General features: G+C 35.0%; 2 protein-coding genes and 1 long non-coding RNA gene across 3 annotated transcripts in view; 1 reads left to right on the top strand and 2 right to left on the bottom strand.

Annotated features, from left to right (window-relative positions):
* The window catches only part of frmpd2 (FERM and PDZ domain containing 2), a 451768-nt gene that overhangs the window by 331954 nt on the left and 103604 nt on the right, over positions 1-16210 (bottom strand). The gene's annotated exons all lie outside the window — the stretch shown is intronic.
* LOC103911892 (uncharacterized) overlaps positions 1-16210 on the top strand; it is a 122041-nt gene that overhangs the window by 11677 nt on the left and 94154 nt on the right. The window contains exon 3 of the long non-coding RNA XR_015503739.1: positions 684-890. This is a non-coding gene — a long non-coding RNA (uncharacterized LOC103911892). The remainder of the gene's footprint in view (positions 1-683; positions 891-16210) is intronic.
* Positions 352-15198, bottom strand: gdf10b (growth differentiation factor 10b). Its single transcript, XM_087275572.1, has 3 exons — positions 14822-15198; positions 7154-7995; positions 352-865 (listed from the first exon to the last, which is right to left on the bottom strand). Exons 1-3 carry the CDS (start codon positions 15057-15059, stop codon positions 674-676), a joined length of 1272 nt encoding a protein of 423 aa, XP_087131698.1. The 5' UTR covers positions 15060-15198; the 3' UTR covers positions 352-673.

The following is a 16210-nucleotide window of genomic DNA, read 5'->3' as shown; positions in this document are numbered from 1 at the left end:
TATAACTTGGAATTCTGACTTTAGAACTTTTTTTCAATTATTTATTTATTTACTTTTATCATTCAGTGGCGGGAATGGACTTCCATAGATAATGGATCTCCGTTAATCATTTATTTTAATTTTGGGGTGAACTGTCCCTTTAGTAGAAGTTTATTTTTTTATAATATCAACTGCATTCCATAAACATATACTAATATTTTATTTTGATTTGCTGGTGTCTTATTTTACATCTTGTACAGAGTCATTATGGGTCCCCTTAAATATAAAATCTAATCACGTTGAACAAAATGTTTATTCACAATTCTTTCAAGTGAACAAACACATCAACCAATGTTCACGAATGAGACATAATGCAGAATATTACCAGATTTATTTACAGAAATGCATTTAAATCTCTTTGTCCTTTTTAAATTCACCATGTATTCGTTGCAAAATGAGTCTTACCCTTAAGCGTACTACAGTATGTCACAATAAGGATTATATACAGTTCATTCAAAATGATAGAGCGGACAGAGAATACAAAGTTTGTGTGCAAAGATCCTGTATTATCTGAGGTGTAGAGGTCTTATTTGCAGACATAAGAGTTTGTTTTTGTCATATGACGGCAGTCCCTGTAGCAGAGTTTACTGTGTTTTGCAGATTATTTATCCGTATGTCCACTAGTGTTTTTCGTTTATCGACAGGCGCAGGTTTCCACAGACATGCTGGGATAGATCTTCACTAGCATATTCCTGCTGGAGTCCAGGAAGAGTACGGCCAGAGAGCTCATCTTATCCGGGACGCAGCACGGATCCGGGACTCCAGGAACAATCCCAACCGCTCTCACTATACTCTGGATGGTCGCATGATTGGATGGATGGACAACCTGCATTATGAGAAAGAAAGTCAAGGTTGGAGGATAAAGCCGTGAAGTATATAAAAATCAAAACTAAACAGATTGATTGCGTTAGCTTGCATTAATAGTTTTGTGGTGAACAATTCATCAGCTCATATCATTAAGAAAAAATAGTTTACCCTTGTAAGCTTCAAGTGAAATCTGAAAATGCACTTCCTGTTCGTTTTCAGCTAAATTCTCAGATTAGGTCTGTCTTAGGTAGTGGGCGTGGCTAGCATTCTGAACCACGCCCCTCCAGCTGTCAGTTTTGACAACAAACAGAAATGGTGAGCAGGAGGAGTCTGTAAGGTTGTAATAACTCTCCCCAAACCACCTCCCCATCTTTCTGAATGGCATGCCTACTTTACTACATCCAATCAGATCGCAGTAGAAAAAAGAGCCACACCCACTCATTTCTCATCTAATATTCTGTTTCTCTGGGAACTGCGTCACAATACAAAAAAAGGTTGCAGCTTCCGGATTATGCAGACTTTAAAGGGATATTTCACCCACTATAGAAAACTCTGCCATCATTTACGCATCATGTTTGAGTTTCTTTTGTCTGATGAACAGAAAAGAAGATAGTCAGAAGAATGCTCGAAAAAATATCCATCGACTTCCATAGTATGTGATGTCAATGTCTGTTTTTTTACCCAACATTCTTCAGAATATCTTCTTTTGTGTTTATGCATTCATTCATTTTCCTTCGGCTCAGTCCCTTATTTATCAGAGGTCACCACAGCGGAATGAACCGCCAACTATTACAGCATATATATGTTTTACACTGCAGATGCCCTTTCAGCTGCAACCTAGTACTGGGAAACACCCATACACTTATTCACACACACACACACACACACACACACACACACACTCATACACTGGCCAATTCACCTATAGCGCATGTGTTTGGACTGGGAGAAACTGAAGGAGGAAACCCACAACAACACAGGGAGAACATGCAAACTCCACACAGAAATGCCAAACGGCCCACCCAAGACTCCTGTTGTCATTTCAACCTAACACCCAGGCTGTCTGTAAAAAAGTCCAACAAAGACAGTTTTTTTTAATCTGAGGAAACTTGGATGGTTTCAGGTTTGTACCTCTATGATGATGCTGTTTTATAAACAATTAATTGAATCTGTTTTATCTTTATGCATTGTATCTTGGTACGGTAATCCGAGTGTGTCAAACAAGAACAGGTTGAGTAGCCTGGTGAAGGTGGCAGGCAAGATCATTGGTTTTAACCAAACTGGTCCTATGGTAATTTACTGTACTGGTGTTTTAAAGAGAGCTCAGGGTATGCTATGCACCCCGAATCATCTTTTGTACTTAGTGGTTCAGCCGAGTTATCAGGACGTCGTTTTAGAGTTCCTATTTGCAGGACAAATACTGTAGAGTTAGAAATTATTTTATAATGGTGGTCATTAGGTTGTTTAATGAGTCCAGGGGGGAGGGAGATGCACCTATAACATGATCAGTGGCGCAAAAAGGGGGTATGCAGTTTATGCGGCGCATAGGGGCGCCACACATGGGGGGCGCCATTGTGCCAAAACTATTTTTGAAATGATCCATGTTAAAAGTTTCAAATAATATATATATATATATATATATATATATATATATATATATATATATATATATATATATATATATATATATAGTTGTTAAAAATGTTTATTTCGCATTTTATACGCATATAATATAGTATTTTATTAAATAAAAAAATCATTCCGCCCCTCCCCCCATTTTTCATACCATATACATGTTTTTATGAATTTATTATGTATCATATTGATTCATCAAGCCTTTTGGTAACTTCTTAGCTCAAAACTATTTTAATTTTGGCTACAAACAAAGTTATAACATTTCAATTAAATAGAACATTTCACAGTTTGTTTCTGTTTTTTTTTTTACACTAAACATTTGACAGTCTTTTTTTATTTCACTTTTAGCCGTTTCAGTCAATTGTTCTTGCAAAGACAGGCCTTCTGCCTCAGTCTGAATGTGAGAAGTAATTGCAATGTTCATTTGCCCTTTGGGACTCGCATGTCTATCATTTTGTTTTGACAAATTTAGTACAAAAAGTCCAAAAGCAAGGCTAGTCAAGGTGCTATAATCTTTTAGTGAGGGAAAATTAAATTGAGAAGAAATTTGGGGTGGTATGAGATGCATTTCTTTGCGACTTAACATGCTTAATGTATTTATACCTTTTACTACTTCATACTATTTCAGTTGTGTTCAGAAATGCGAAACTGTATTTTTTTTTTTTTTGAAGCATATTGATATCTTTATGAAAAAATATCTTTAATTTATTGATGGAAATATTTTCCACATTTTATCACTTGCCTGTTATAAAATATAGTTGGATTGAAGCCGCATACCCATCAGTAAATGTGCAGTTGCGCCCCTGAACATGATGTATTGTTTGTTTTGGGGTAATCACTTTTTAATGTGCACATGGAACTCCGCCTGTGTTACGGCACTTTGCTGCAATTTTAATTTCCCTAAACGGGATAATAAAGTTGAGTCTGAGTCTGAAACCAGTGACCTTCTTGCTGTGAGGTGACCGTGCCGCCCCTCTTTTGTGTTTAACAAAGAAAAAGCACAGATGTTTAGAACCACTTGAGAGTGAGAAAATGTCCATCTTGTGTGAACTTTGCCTTTAACAGGACTTGTTGCATGCAGAACTGTTGCAAACTATTTATTTGTTGAATTGAAACAAACAAATTAAATTGAATAATGTTCAACTTAATTTGTTTGTTTAAATTCAACACAATTAAATTGTTTCCAAACCACTTAATGAAAAAAAATTAAGTAAATCCAAGGAATCATCTTTGAATAATTCTTTCAGTGTAGTCCTGTAATGAGAACTGCAGTGCACACAATGTCCAAGTATAAATAATTATAAATGATCTGTAATTGCTATTGAACACAGAACTCTCCTTTGTAATTTAACAGGTCTTTGACAAAACCTCAAGAGACATCATTATTTTTGTCCTTACAAATGAGAATACATGACTGAATTATTTTTCTTTATGGTTAACCAATCCTCGAGAAAAAAAAAAAAAACTCCCTTTAGTTGCACAATGTAGTGCACTAGATGGCAGCATTATGCTGAACAAATGACTAAAACATGTACAGTAGCTTATCTTTTCATGCTCGTTTAAATCTTCAGCCAACTAGCCTGCACATCAAACCAAAGACATTCTGTGTGAGGAAATTGACATTTTAGTGTGAACTATCCCTTTAACATGATATCATTTTTAGTCCTTTACTGAGAACTGCAGTTCACGCAATATTAAGAAGAGAGAGAGAGAGAGAGAGAGAGAGAGTGTTGTTTTTATTATAATTATGAGTGAATGATTCATTTAAAAGGACAGTTCACCCGAAAATGTCATTTCTGTCTTTGTTTACTCATCATTTACATGTTTCACACCTCTGAGCTTTAACCATTGACAAGCAAATCATGTAAAAGTCAATAGCCACTGGTTACATTCATCAGAATATCTACTTTTTTGATTAAACAGCAGAAAGGGCGAGTAGAGAGTTGCTTTTTTTATTTTCGTTTTGAGTGAACTTTCCCAAAAATGTCATTTCTGTGATTATATATTATATACTCACCCTTTACTTAAAATCTTTGCATGTTTTTCTTCTGTTAAAAACAAACTATTTTTGAATGTTGGAAACCTGTAACCATTGACTTCCACAGTGTTTGTTTTTCCTATATGGATGTCAATGGTCACAGTCTTATAGCATTCCTCAAAACATCTTCTTTTGTGTTAAACAGTGGAACTTCATGAAGGTTTGTAACCTTTATGAAAACACAAAAGAAGATATTTCTCAGAATGTTCAAAACTGGTAATCATTGACAAGCAAATACTGTAAAAGTCAAAAGCTACTGGCTACATTCTTCAAATTATCTACCTTTTGATCAGTAGAAGAAAGGTTGAGTAGCAAATATCATTATTTTGAGTGAAGTATTCATTTAAAGGGGCAGTTCATCCAAAAATATACTTTTCTGTCATTATTTACTCTCCCTTTGATTGTTTCAAACCGTTGTTTTTCTTCTATTAAAACCTTTTTGACAACACAAAAGAAGATATTTCTCAGAATGTTGTAAACTGGTAACCACTAACAAGCAAATACTGTAAAAGTCAATAGCCAGCAGTTACATTCTTCAAAATATCAACTTTTTTGATCAACAGAAGGGTGAGTAGAGAATTGTTTTTTATTATAATTTTGAGTGAAGTATTCATTTAAAGGGATAGTTCACCCCCCAAAAAATCATTTCTGTCATTATTTACATCTTACAGAAATTTGTGAGCTTTTCTTCTGTTTAACATAAACATTGTTTTGAACATTGGAAACCTGTAACCATCGACTTTTGTTTGTTTTTCCTACTATGGATGTCAGTGGTCAGTCTTTTAACATTCCTCAAAACATCCTCTTTTGTGTTAAACAGAAGAAAGAACCTCATGAAGGTTTGTAACCTCATGACAACACAAACAAGATATTTCTCAGAATGCTGAAAACTGGTAACCATTGACAAGCAAATACTGTAAAAGTCAATAGCCAATGGTTACATTCTTCAAAATATCTACTTTTTTGATCAACAGAAGAAAAGAGAGTAGAGAATTGTTTTTTTTTTATTATAATTTTGAGTGAAGTATTTATTTAAAGGGGCAGTTCACCCAAAAATGTACTTTCTGTCATTATTTACTCTCCCTTTGATTGTTTCAAACTGTTGTTTTTCTTCTATTAAAATCTTTTTGACAACACAAAAGAAGATATTTCTCAGAATGTTGAAAACTGGTAACCACTAACAAGAGAATACCGTAAAAGTCAATAGCCAGCAGTTACATTCTTCAAAATATCTACTTTTTTGATCAACAGAAGAAAGGGTGAGAAGAGACTTGTTGTTTTTATTATAATTTTGAGTGTGGAGTATTCATTTACAGGGATGGTTCACCCCCCCCCCTTTAGAAATTTGTGAGTTTTTCTTCTGTTAAAAACAAACTATTTTTGAATTGAGTAAATGTATTTTTTTATTATTGTAAACCTGTAACCATCTACTTCCACAGTGTTTGTTTTTCCTACTATTGATGTCAATGGTCACAGTCTTATAACATTCCCCAAAACATCTTCTTTCGTATTCAACAGAAGAAAGAACCTCATGAAAGTTTGTAACTTTTATGACAACACAAAAGAAGATATTTCTCAGAATGTTCAAAACCGGTAACCATTGACAAGCAAATACTGTATTTTAGTACTGTAAATACTGTAGGCCACCGGTTACATTCTCCAAAATATCTAATTTTTTTAATCAAATAGCAGAATAGCTGCTTTTTATTATTATAATTTTGAGTGAAGTATTCTTTTAAAGGGGCAGTTCACCCCAAAAATGTACTGTCTGACATTATTTACTCACCCATGGTAAAATCTTGAGTTTTTTTCTTCTGTTAAAATCAAACAATATTTTTGAAAACATGTTGTAAACCTGTAACCATCTACTTCCACAGTATTTGTTTTTCCTACTATGGATGTCAATTGTCTCAGTCTTATAGCATTCCTCAAAACATCTTCTTTTGTGTTGAACAGAGGAAAGAACCTCATGAAGGTTTGTAACCTTTATGACAACACAAAAGAAGATATTTCTCAGAATGTTCAAAACCGGTAACCATTGACAAGCAAATACTGTATTTTAAGACTGTAAATACTGTAAGCCACAAGTTCCATTCTCCAAAATATTTACTTTTTTGATCAAATAGCAGAATAGTTGCTTTTTATTGTTATTTTTAGGGGCAGTTCACCCAAAAATGTACTGTCTGACATTATTTACTCACCCATGGTAAAATCTTGAGTTTTTTCTTCTGTTAAAATCAAACAATATTTTTGAAAACATGTTGTAAACCTGTAACCATTGACTTCCACAGCGTTTGTTTTTCCTACTAAGGATGTCAGTGGTCACAGTTTTCTAACATTCTTCAAAACATCTTCTTTTGTGTTCAACAGAAAACTTAATGACTTTTGCTGCTTGTGCTTGAGTTGAAACAACACAATTTTTCCAACACGGTTTTTGGGCGCGACTTAATTGTTTTCAGTTCAATCCACTTAGATTTGTAAAAACTGTTAAGTTAACTTGATCTGTTTGTGCTGGGACAACATGAAGGAATTGTGTGGTGGCCAGCATTTTTTACAGAATAGAAAGAAACTCGATATAAGTAAGAAAAAGTGAATGAATATGAATTTTTATCTCATCATTATAGCAAAACTGACCTTTGGAATAGGGAATGCACATGTTCCCGCACAGTAGTAGGCGTCAAAAGCTTTTGGAGCTAATATCCATTCACTCCAACCGATATCAGCAAAGTCCACCCTCAGATATCGCCGTGTGCATACTCTCGGCTCGCTCCACTGCTTGCGTCTCGCTTTTTTCATGGTCTTCTCATCGAAAGTGAGCTCCTGAGACCCCCTCGAGCCTTCAATGTCAGTCAAGGGTTTGTTTTGTTTCGCAAAAAACGCTCCATCCCATAACCCCCCGCTCTTAAGATCAATGTACCGCACACCAGGAACCTGATTCTCCTTTAAATGACCGACTTCTCTCCTGATTCTGGATGTTAAGGGAGATGCTTTGCTGTCAACAGGAGATGGACTGTATCTCTGAAGACTTCCAGCAACACTATTCGGTTCTGTAATATCAATATCGTCAGCGTACACAAGAATGAACGGCATGTTGTGAGGAGGTAAATGCTCTTGTCGTTTGTGGTGACCAAAGTCAAACTCAATACTGATTAAGAGCTCGGCGTTCGCATGAGCTTGCTTCATAGCTGAGGATACATCCGCAGTCTGCCAAAGTGTTTTTCTGTTTGGCGGTAATGTGATGTTGCTGAGTTGAGTTGGGACGGCGGCGTTTGCTGATGATGCTTTGATGATTAGACGTGGAGTGGTTGATGTTTGAAGGTATTGAAGGCGGCAGGAGGATCTTCGGGAACGCTGGCAGGCCCAAGAACGAGGGCGAGATTGTTGATCAGGATAATGCAGATTTGACGTCAGTATCATCTCCGAATCGGGAACGGAGGTCAGGTTGAAGTGGAACACCACCTTGTGAGGGGAGAGCTCTGGAAAAAAAGAAACGCGTCAGTGTTCGTGCGTCTAGAAATATCTTAAAGGGCGCTTACGATGAAAATCATCCTGTTTGCCAAAGTGTGTGTAGGTATAGTGTGTCCACAGTCATATTGAAGTGCTAGAAACACAAGAAGTCTCTTTGCTTTTGACGTTAAAATATTATCTAAATCCCAGTGATTTTGAGGCCCAGCGCAACGTGATGTGGAAGTGAAGTTTTCCCCACCCACTAAATGATTGAGAGGCGCCATGTATCTATGATAACACTCATACACTCGTCCATAGAACATGTTTCTGCAAATAAACTGAGAGTGAAATATCTGTTCATCTCTCTGTGATTTTGATAAGTTTAAAACTCTTTCAAAAACAGAGCATGTTTGTAATAATCGCTGTAATTCTTAAACGCTATAATCACAGTGGCCACATGTATGGAACAAAATCAATGCCAAAAGTATTGAATTAAAAAGCTTGTTGAATAGCACAAACTGAAAACAAATAACACACGCAATTAACAAGTTCTTGCATTTTAATGAGTTGAATTTCAGGGTTGTATTTTTAGGTCCTGAAGTTTAACATAGCTGTTAATTTAAGCTGTGAATATTACAACTAAAAATATTTCAAACACATTTTAATACTTATAAATTCAATAATTCATATTCAATTTCCAGATTTCACTTACAAAATATTCAATACCCTTTAAAAATACGAGATATAATATTCAAAAGGCAGTTTTCAGTTCATTTTATTTCAGTTCAAACATTCGCTTCCAAGTGGCATTTTATTACTTATAATATCCAAGACATTGATATTAATTTTAAATGCTACTTTTGTGCCTTTATTAGCTTTTTTTCTTTCCTATTTACTGGGTTAAAAATCTTAAATTATTCCATCTCCACCTGCTGGTGAAAAAGCAGCTGGCGATCTTCAATCTGCAATCAATTGCTTTTCCTGCAGTTCCCGGATGTAATGTCGAATTTTAACAGTCGAATTTGAACCACCGCTAATATATGTGTGTGTGTGTGTGTTTGTGTGTGTGTGTGTGTGTGTGTGTGTGTGTGTGTGTGTGTGTGTGTGTGTGTGTGTGTGTGCAAATGACATTTGTGTGTGACTCGTCATTTCAGAAAGACTTGAATAGACTTGAGCACAAATACTTGGAATAAACTTACTTGGTATTTCAGACTAATGAGCTGTATTTCAGCTTTATCCGAGTCTGTCTGTCACTGACTGCTGTTTATCTGACGTAATGCATGATAAGTAGCAGACACGGAAGTGGGAGATTCTGGAGGCTACAATAAATAATCTGATGAGTATTTTGAGCTAAAGCTTTACAGACAAATTCTGGAGACACCAAAGGCTTATTTTACATCTTGTAAAAGGGGTAAAATAGGTTCCCTTTAAAGATTTCTTGATCTAGCCAAATATAATTGAAAAAATCTAAAAGAAGAGCGGAATGAGTGATGAATTGTGATATGGGGATGGTTTGGAGGCCAGGGGACAGATTTGGCCAGGATGCCGGCCTTAAGCCCCTGCTCTTTTTTTTTTTTTTTTAAAGGACATCCTGGGATTTTTAACAAACAAGGAGAGTCAGGACCTCGGTTTAACGTCTCATACAAAAAACGGCGCCCACTGATAGTATAGTGTCCCCCATCAATATACTGGGGCGTTAGGACCCACACAGGCCACTGGTTGAGGTTGCTGGCCTCACTAACACCACTTTCGGCAGCAACCAAGCTTTCCCTGGTGGTCTCCCATCCAGGTACTGACCGGTGCAGCCAACACAATCTCACGGCAATTCGTAACTTTTTGATTTAGTGGCTAATTCGTATAAATTCGTACAAATCTAATTTGTACAATTTAGTACGATTTGCTCACCCCCCCAATGACGGTTGGGGTTAGGGGTGGGGTTGGGTTGGGTGCAACGCCTCCTTTTTTGAATTAGTGGCTAATTCGCATGAATCCGTACAATCTAATTCGTACAATTTAGTACGATTTGCTCATCCCCCAATGATGGTTGGGGTTAGGGGTGGGGTTAGGTGCCACGCCTCCTTTTTAAAATCATACAATTTCATACGACTCAACTCGTACACATTCGTACACAAAACGTAAAATATACGTTTCCTCGTGAGATTAGGCTGGCGCAGCTTTGCTTAGCTTCATTGGGTGACCATGGGAGAATTGCATAGAGCTAGTTGCCATCTCAATAACCATTTAGTATGTAAATAAGACAATACACAAGTGAAAACAAACAGAAAGTGAATACAAAAATATACAGTTGAAGTCAGAATAGTTCCCCCTCCTGTGGAGTTTTTTTGTCTTTTTCAAATTTTCCCAAACGATGTTGAACAGATTCAGGAATTTTTCACAGTATTTCAAACGCAATCTCAGGGCAATTCGTGACTTTTTGATTTAGTGGTTAATTCGTATGAATTCGTACGTTCTAATTCGTACAATTTAGTACGATTTGCTCATCCCCCCAATGACGGTTGGGTTTAGGGGCTGGGTTGGGTGCCACACCTCCTTTATAAAATCGTACATTTTCGTACGACTGAACTCGTACGAATTTGTACGAATTGGCCACTAAACTGACAAAATGTAAAATACTTACGTTTCCTCGTGAGATCAGGCTGGTATTTCCTATAATAGTTTTTCTTATTTGTTTTATTTCGGCTAGAATAAAAGCAGTTCTTAATTTTTTAAAACCATTTTAAGGTCAGTATTATTAGCCTCTAAGCAATATTTGTTTTCAGTTGTTTACAGAACAAACCATCATTATACAATGACTTGCCTAATTACCCTAATTAACCTAGTTAAGCCTTTAAATGTCACTTTAAGCTGAACACTAGAATCTTGAGGAATATCCAACACAATCTCACGGCAATTCGTAACTTTTTCATTTAGTGGCTAATTCATACAAATTCGTACGATCTAATTCGTACAATTTAGTACGATTTGCTCATCCCCCAATGACGGTTGGGTTTAGGGGTGGGGTTAGGTGCCACGCCTCCTTTTTAAAATCGTACATTTTCTTACGACTGAACTCTGACTTTGCCACTAAATTGCCAAAACGTAAAATACTTACGTTTTCTCGTGAGATCAGGCTGGAATATCTAGTCAAATATTCTGTGCTGTCATCATGGCAAAGATAAAAGAAATCAGTTATTAGAAATGAGTTATTCAAACTATTATGATTAGAAATGTGTTGAAAAAATTATTTCCTTAACAGACATTGGGACAAAAGAATATACAGGAAGGCTAATAATTCTGACTTCAGCTGTATATAATTATAAAAAAAGATTTCAAGTCAAAATCCAACAAGCTTTGAAACAAAAACACGTTTTAAAGGTGGTTACTGCTTGTCGATATTGCATTGGATTTACGCTCATGCATGCATGTGATTGACCAGTAAAGTTTCCAGACGGCATCCTCATAAACAACACATTTTTCTCATTCTAGGTTTAATATCCGACTACATTCTATGCTTTTACGAGGCAGTTTAATAAAAAGATAAACACTGCTCCCGAATCAGTCTTCAGCCATATGGTAGTGTTTAGTGAGCGGCTCTCAGGGTTTCTTTCTTTCCCTTTTTTTCGGTTTCCACTTATACTCTCCCAGTGTTTTAATAGCGCACCTCCAGTGGAAACTTAGCAGCTCTAAAAATACGACCACTAAAACTGAAATAATGGGTAAAATGATTATTTTGAGCAAGTATTCACCTTTGCAGTCACATTTAATAGACTTAAAATGCTGGGTTCAAACCAATTCCTTCATGTTGTCCCAGCAAAAATAGATTTTGTTAAATTGATTACAAATTTATGTGGATTAAACATAAAACAATCACATTGTCCTTATAAAAATACTTATCATTGTGTTGTTTCAACTCATTTTAATCTTGTAGCTTGAAAAAGCAGCATTTTTTTATTGTTTAACATATTTTAATAAATATTCCAAAGCTGGATTTAAATGTTTTTTAGTTGTATATCATAAAATTTTACTAATAACATGCATATATAATGACTTGATTTTATTGTTTTTTTAAATAATTTTTACATTTTTACAGAATATTATTTTTAAATATACATACTGGCACAAGACGTCAGATTGACATGTACCCATTATACAGTTGAAGTCAGAATTATTAGCTCCCCTTTACATTTTTTTCTTTTTTAAATATCTCCTAAATGATGTTGAACAGATTCAGAAAATTTTCACAGTATGTCTAATAATATTTTTTCTTCTAGAGAAAGTCTTATATGTTTTATTTCGGCTAAAATAAAAGCAGTTTTAAATTTTTTAAACTCATTTTAAGGTAAAATATATTAGCCCCTTTAAGCTATTTATTTTTTCGATAGTCTACAGAACAAACCATCGTTATTCAATAACTTGCCTAATTACCCTAACCTGCCCAGTTAACCTAGTTAAGCCTTTAAATGTCACTTTAAGCTGTATAGAAGTGTCTTGAAGAATATCTAGTCTAATATTATTTACTGTCTTCATGGTAAAGATAAAATGAATCAATTATTATAAGTAAGTTATAGTAAAACTATAATGTTCAGAAATATGTTCTCTCCGTTAAACAGAAATTACGAAAATAACAAGGGGGGCTAATAATTCAGGAGGTATAATAATTCTGACTTCAGTTGTTTGTTGACGATTCGGAAGATCAACCTTTTGCATAAGTTTGTGTCAGTTTCTTTAATTCAGTGAATGAAATGTATGTATTTGTTTTAATAACATCTAATCTATTAATCAAACATATTTGAGTTTTCAGTGTTTTGAGGATTTTCGCAGAGATGGGTTGCGGCTGGAACTGCATGCGCTGCGTAAAAACTTACTGGATAAGTTGCCGGTTCATTCCGCTGTGGCGACCCCTTACTAATAAAGGAACTAAGCCAACAAGAAAATGAATGTTTTGAGGATATTTAGCATATTTTGACGTACAGTTACCTCTGATTAGCTATTTTAGAAGTTCCTGTTGGTCAAACTATGCATCTAATTTGACATTACTTTTAAAATATACAGTACGTAGATACAAACACCTATTTTAAGTGTCTTGCGGACACTTATGTCTATTGATCTGCAGTTTCAGACTGCAGTTTCGTATAGACTGATTGGCGCAATTGGGCATTGTAAATGGTATGAACCATTATAGAGTAGTTAAAAGTATATTTATAATTCAATAGTTTAATTATTAATATTATTTTAGATACAGATCAGAGCAAACACCTCTATACATTTGATTTTCGTTAATTAGGGGGACCAGACCCCCCCTAACACCCCTGTAATTCGCACCCTGGTTGTACCCCATCGTCGTGGGGACGTTGCATTTTGTTTGCCAAATAAACGTCAGGCTGACGTCAGTGTCAGACGTCCAATCTAAAATCAACCAAATATCAACGTGTAATGATGGTACAGCTTGACGTTGTGTGGACATTAGCACTATGATGTCTATCAGACGTTGGATTTTGATTGCCATACCTGACGAATAAATGCCAGTATTTGTGGTCAGTATGACGTTGGATTTAGATGTTGGCTCAACGTTGGATATCGGTTACTTTCCACAACCTAAAATAAACCAAATATCAACGTGTAATGATGTTACAGCTTGACATTGTGTGGATGATACCACTATGACGTCTATCAGACGTTGGATTTCGGTTGCCATACCAGTTGAATAAATGTCAGTATTTGACGTCAATATGACGTTGGTTTAAGATGTTGGCTCGACGTTGGATTTTGGTCACTTTCCAACACAACCTAAAATCAACCAACTATCAACGTTTAATAACGCTACAGCTTGACATTGTGTGGATGTTACCACTATGATGTCTATCAGACGTTGGATTTTGTTTGCTTACTTGACGAATAAATGTCTATTTGACGTCAATATGATGTTGGTTTAAGATGTTGGCGCGATATTAGATTTTGTCAATTTCCAACACAACCTAAATCCAACCAAATATCAACATCATTTGATGCCATTATTGGATGTCAAAATAACGTCCTTAGATGCTGACTAGACATTGAATTTTGGTCACCTGATATCACAACCTAAATCTAACCTAATATTAACGTCTTATGATGTTGTGTGCCTCCTGGGTTTTTACATATACCCACATAAAAAAAATACTATAGTGATTTATAAAAAAAATAATGTAGTGTATAAATGTTTTACACTGTATAGTGTTGACAACTCTGTTAATAAATGCTAGAGAATACTATTAATTAACTACAGTTAACTGATAATATTGTAGTATACTTTAGTTTTACCACAGTAAACTGCTGTATTGTAGTATAAGATATCCAACATTTGTAGAAAACTACAGTTTTGGGTCATTTGTTTATATTTTACTATTGTGTTCCCAATAGAATTACCACAAGAAGTATTCACTATTGTCATTCATTCATTTTCCTTCAGCTTCCACAGCTGAATGAACCACCAACTATTCAAGCATATGTTTTACACAGCGGATGCTCTTCCAGCTGCAACCCCGTACTGGGAAAGTATTCGCTATAGTATGGTTCAAAAACATAGTATTTACTCAACATTACTATAGTTTTTTTTTCAAGTGGGGTGTAAGTAATTAAATATAAACGATTAAAGTCGATTAAATAACGTTTTAAAGACAGTATAAGGTTTAAAAACACTATATTTACATTAGTGTTATTTTCATTTGGGGTGCAAGTAATTAAATAGAAATCAAGTCGTTAAACAAAGTTACTTAATATATCTTAAGATATTAACTCACCACATTTACAGTGTTTATTTACAGTATATCAGTCGCACAGTTTGTAAATTACTCCTCTTTTTTTAGTTTCACTCACCTTGAACTCCTCTAAAGCTTCGTATTGTGTTCACATTGAGTTGCTGTTGATGCTGCTGCTGCTTCTTGCTGTATTTATCATAAACTCTGTACATATGAACCGTCATCATATCTCGAGCAGGGCTGTGGATGGTGGGCTCCTCTGCGGGAATATCTCCGTTCAGCTCCGAGCTCACCAAGTAAACTTTGACGACGTTCAAACAGAGCAAAACGCGCGCCACCGCACAAACCGATGCCATATTCACGGGTTATCCTTCGCAAAATGAATGCAAACTCTCATTTAAAAGCCAACGCAGGCGAATGAGTGTGTGCGAGTGATGTGGAGCGGTTGGCTGCAGCTCATACACTTGTTTCTCTGCTGAAGCGATGACAGATGATGATGACGCGAAGCCAACGAGAAGCTTATAAAGCATCATGCTGAACGCAAAAAAAAGCATCCTGAAAGCACGAATACACACACACACACGCACACATCTGTAGTGTTTGAGTTTCGTGCGCGCATGTATGAAATGCACGCATTCATCTCTTATTGCATTACACTGTTTACATTTTAACATTTGGGAATGCTTAAATTCTTAATAATAATAATGATAATAATAATAAAAAACATTTCAATTGAGTCGTGGCAAAAAAAACTGCAAAATAATCGTTTTTTAAGAGCTGTTTACTGAGAGTTTTATTGCATCATTGTATAACCACTTTAAAACGTGATAAAAATATATAAAGAACGCTTTTGAAATTGAAGATTTTTTTTATTATCAATATTATCATTTATGGAGTTCCGTTAGAGAACACATTTATATATATATATATATATATATATATATATATATATATATATATATATATATATATATATATATATATATGAAGTCAGAATTATTAGCCCCCTTCAAATTTTTTTTTTTTTTTTAAAGTATTTTTTTAAAATGATGTTTAACAGAGCAAGGAAATTTTCACAGTATGTCTGATAATATTTTTTCTTCTAGAAAAAGTCTTATTTGTTTTGTTTCAGGTAGAATAAAAGCAGTTTTTAATTTTTTAAAAGCCATTTTAGGGACAAAATTATTAGCCCCTTTAAGCTTTTGTTTTCTTGATAATCTACAGAACAATCTACTGTTATACAACAACTTGCCTAATTACCCTAACCTGCCTAGTTAACTTAATTAACCTACTGCAGTTAAACCTAATAATTCTGACTTCAACTGTATATACTTGTTAAAATACATGCTGTGTAATTAGTTTGCATATTTTTTTGCATGCATTTAGACGTATTTACAAAAATTTTAGTTCTCCACTGGCACTTATGGTTCCATAAATAATAATAAAAAAACATGATATTTTTATGCAATGATGCAATACAAACTGTCACTAAACAGTTCTTAAAAGA

This window comes from Danio rerio, chromosome 12, assembly GCF_052040795.2.
Source record: "Danio rerio strain M-AB ecotype USA chromosome 12, GRCz13ab, whole genome shotgun sequence".
Lineage (NCBI taxonomy): Eukaryota > Metazoa > Chordata > Actinopteri > Cypriniformes > Danionidae > Danio > Danio rerio.
This window is presented reverse-complemented; position numbering and strand designations above follow the sequence as displayed.

Coding starts and splice junctions, on each gene's coding strand:
- gdf10b (XM_087275572.1), bottom strand. CDS start 15,059: ATGGCATCGGTTTGTGCGGTGGCGCGCGTTTTGCTCTGTTTGAACGTC. Junction 7,996..14,821: donor AAGCTTTAGAGGAGTTCAAG/GTGAGTGAAACT, acceptor CTTTTTTTCCAG/AGCTCTCCCCTCACAAGGTG. Junction 866..7,153: donor GTGCATTCCCTATTCCAAAG/GTCAGTTTTGCT, acceptor CTCATAATGCAG/GTTGTCCATCCATCCAATCA.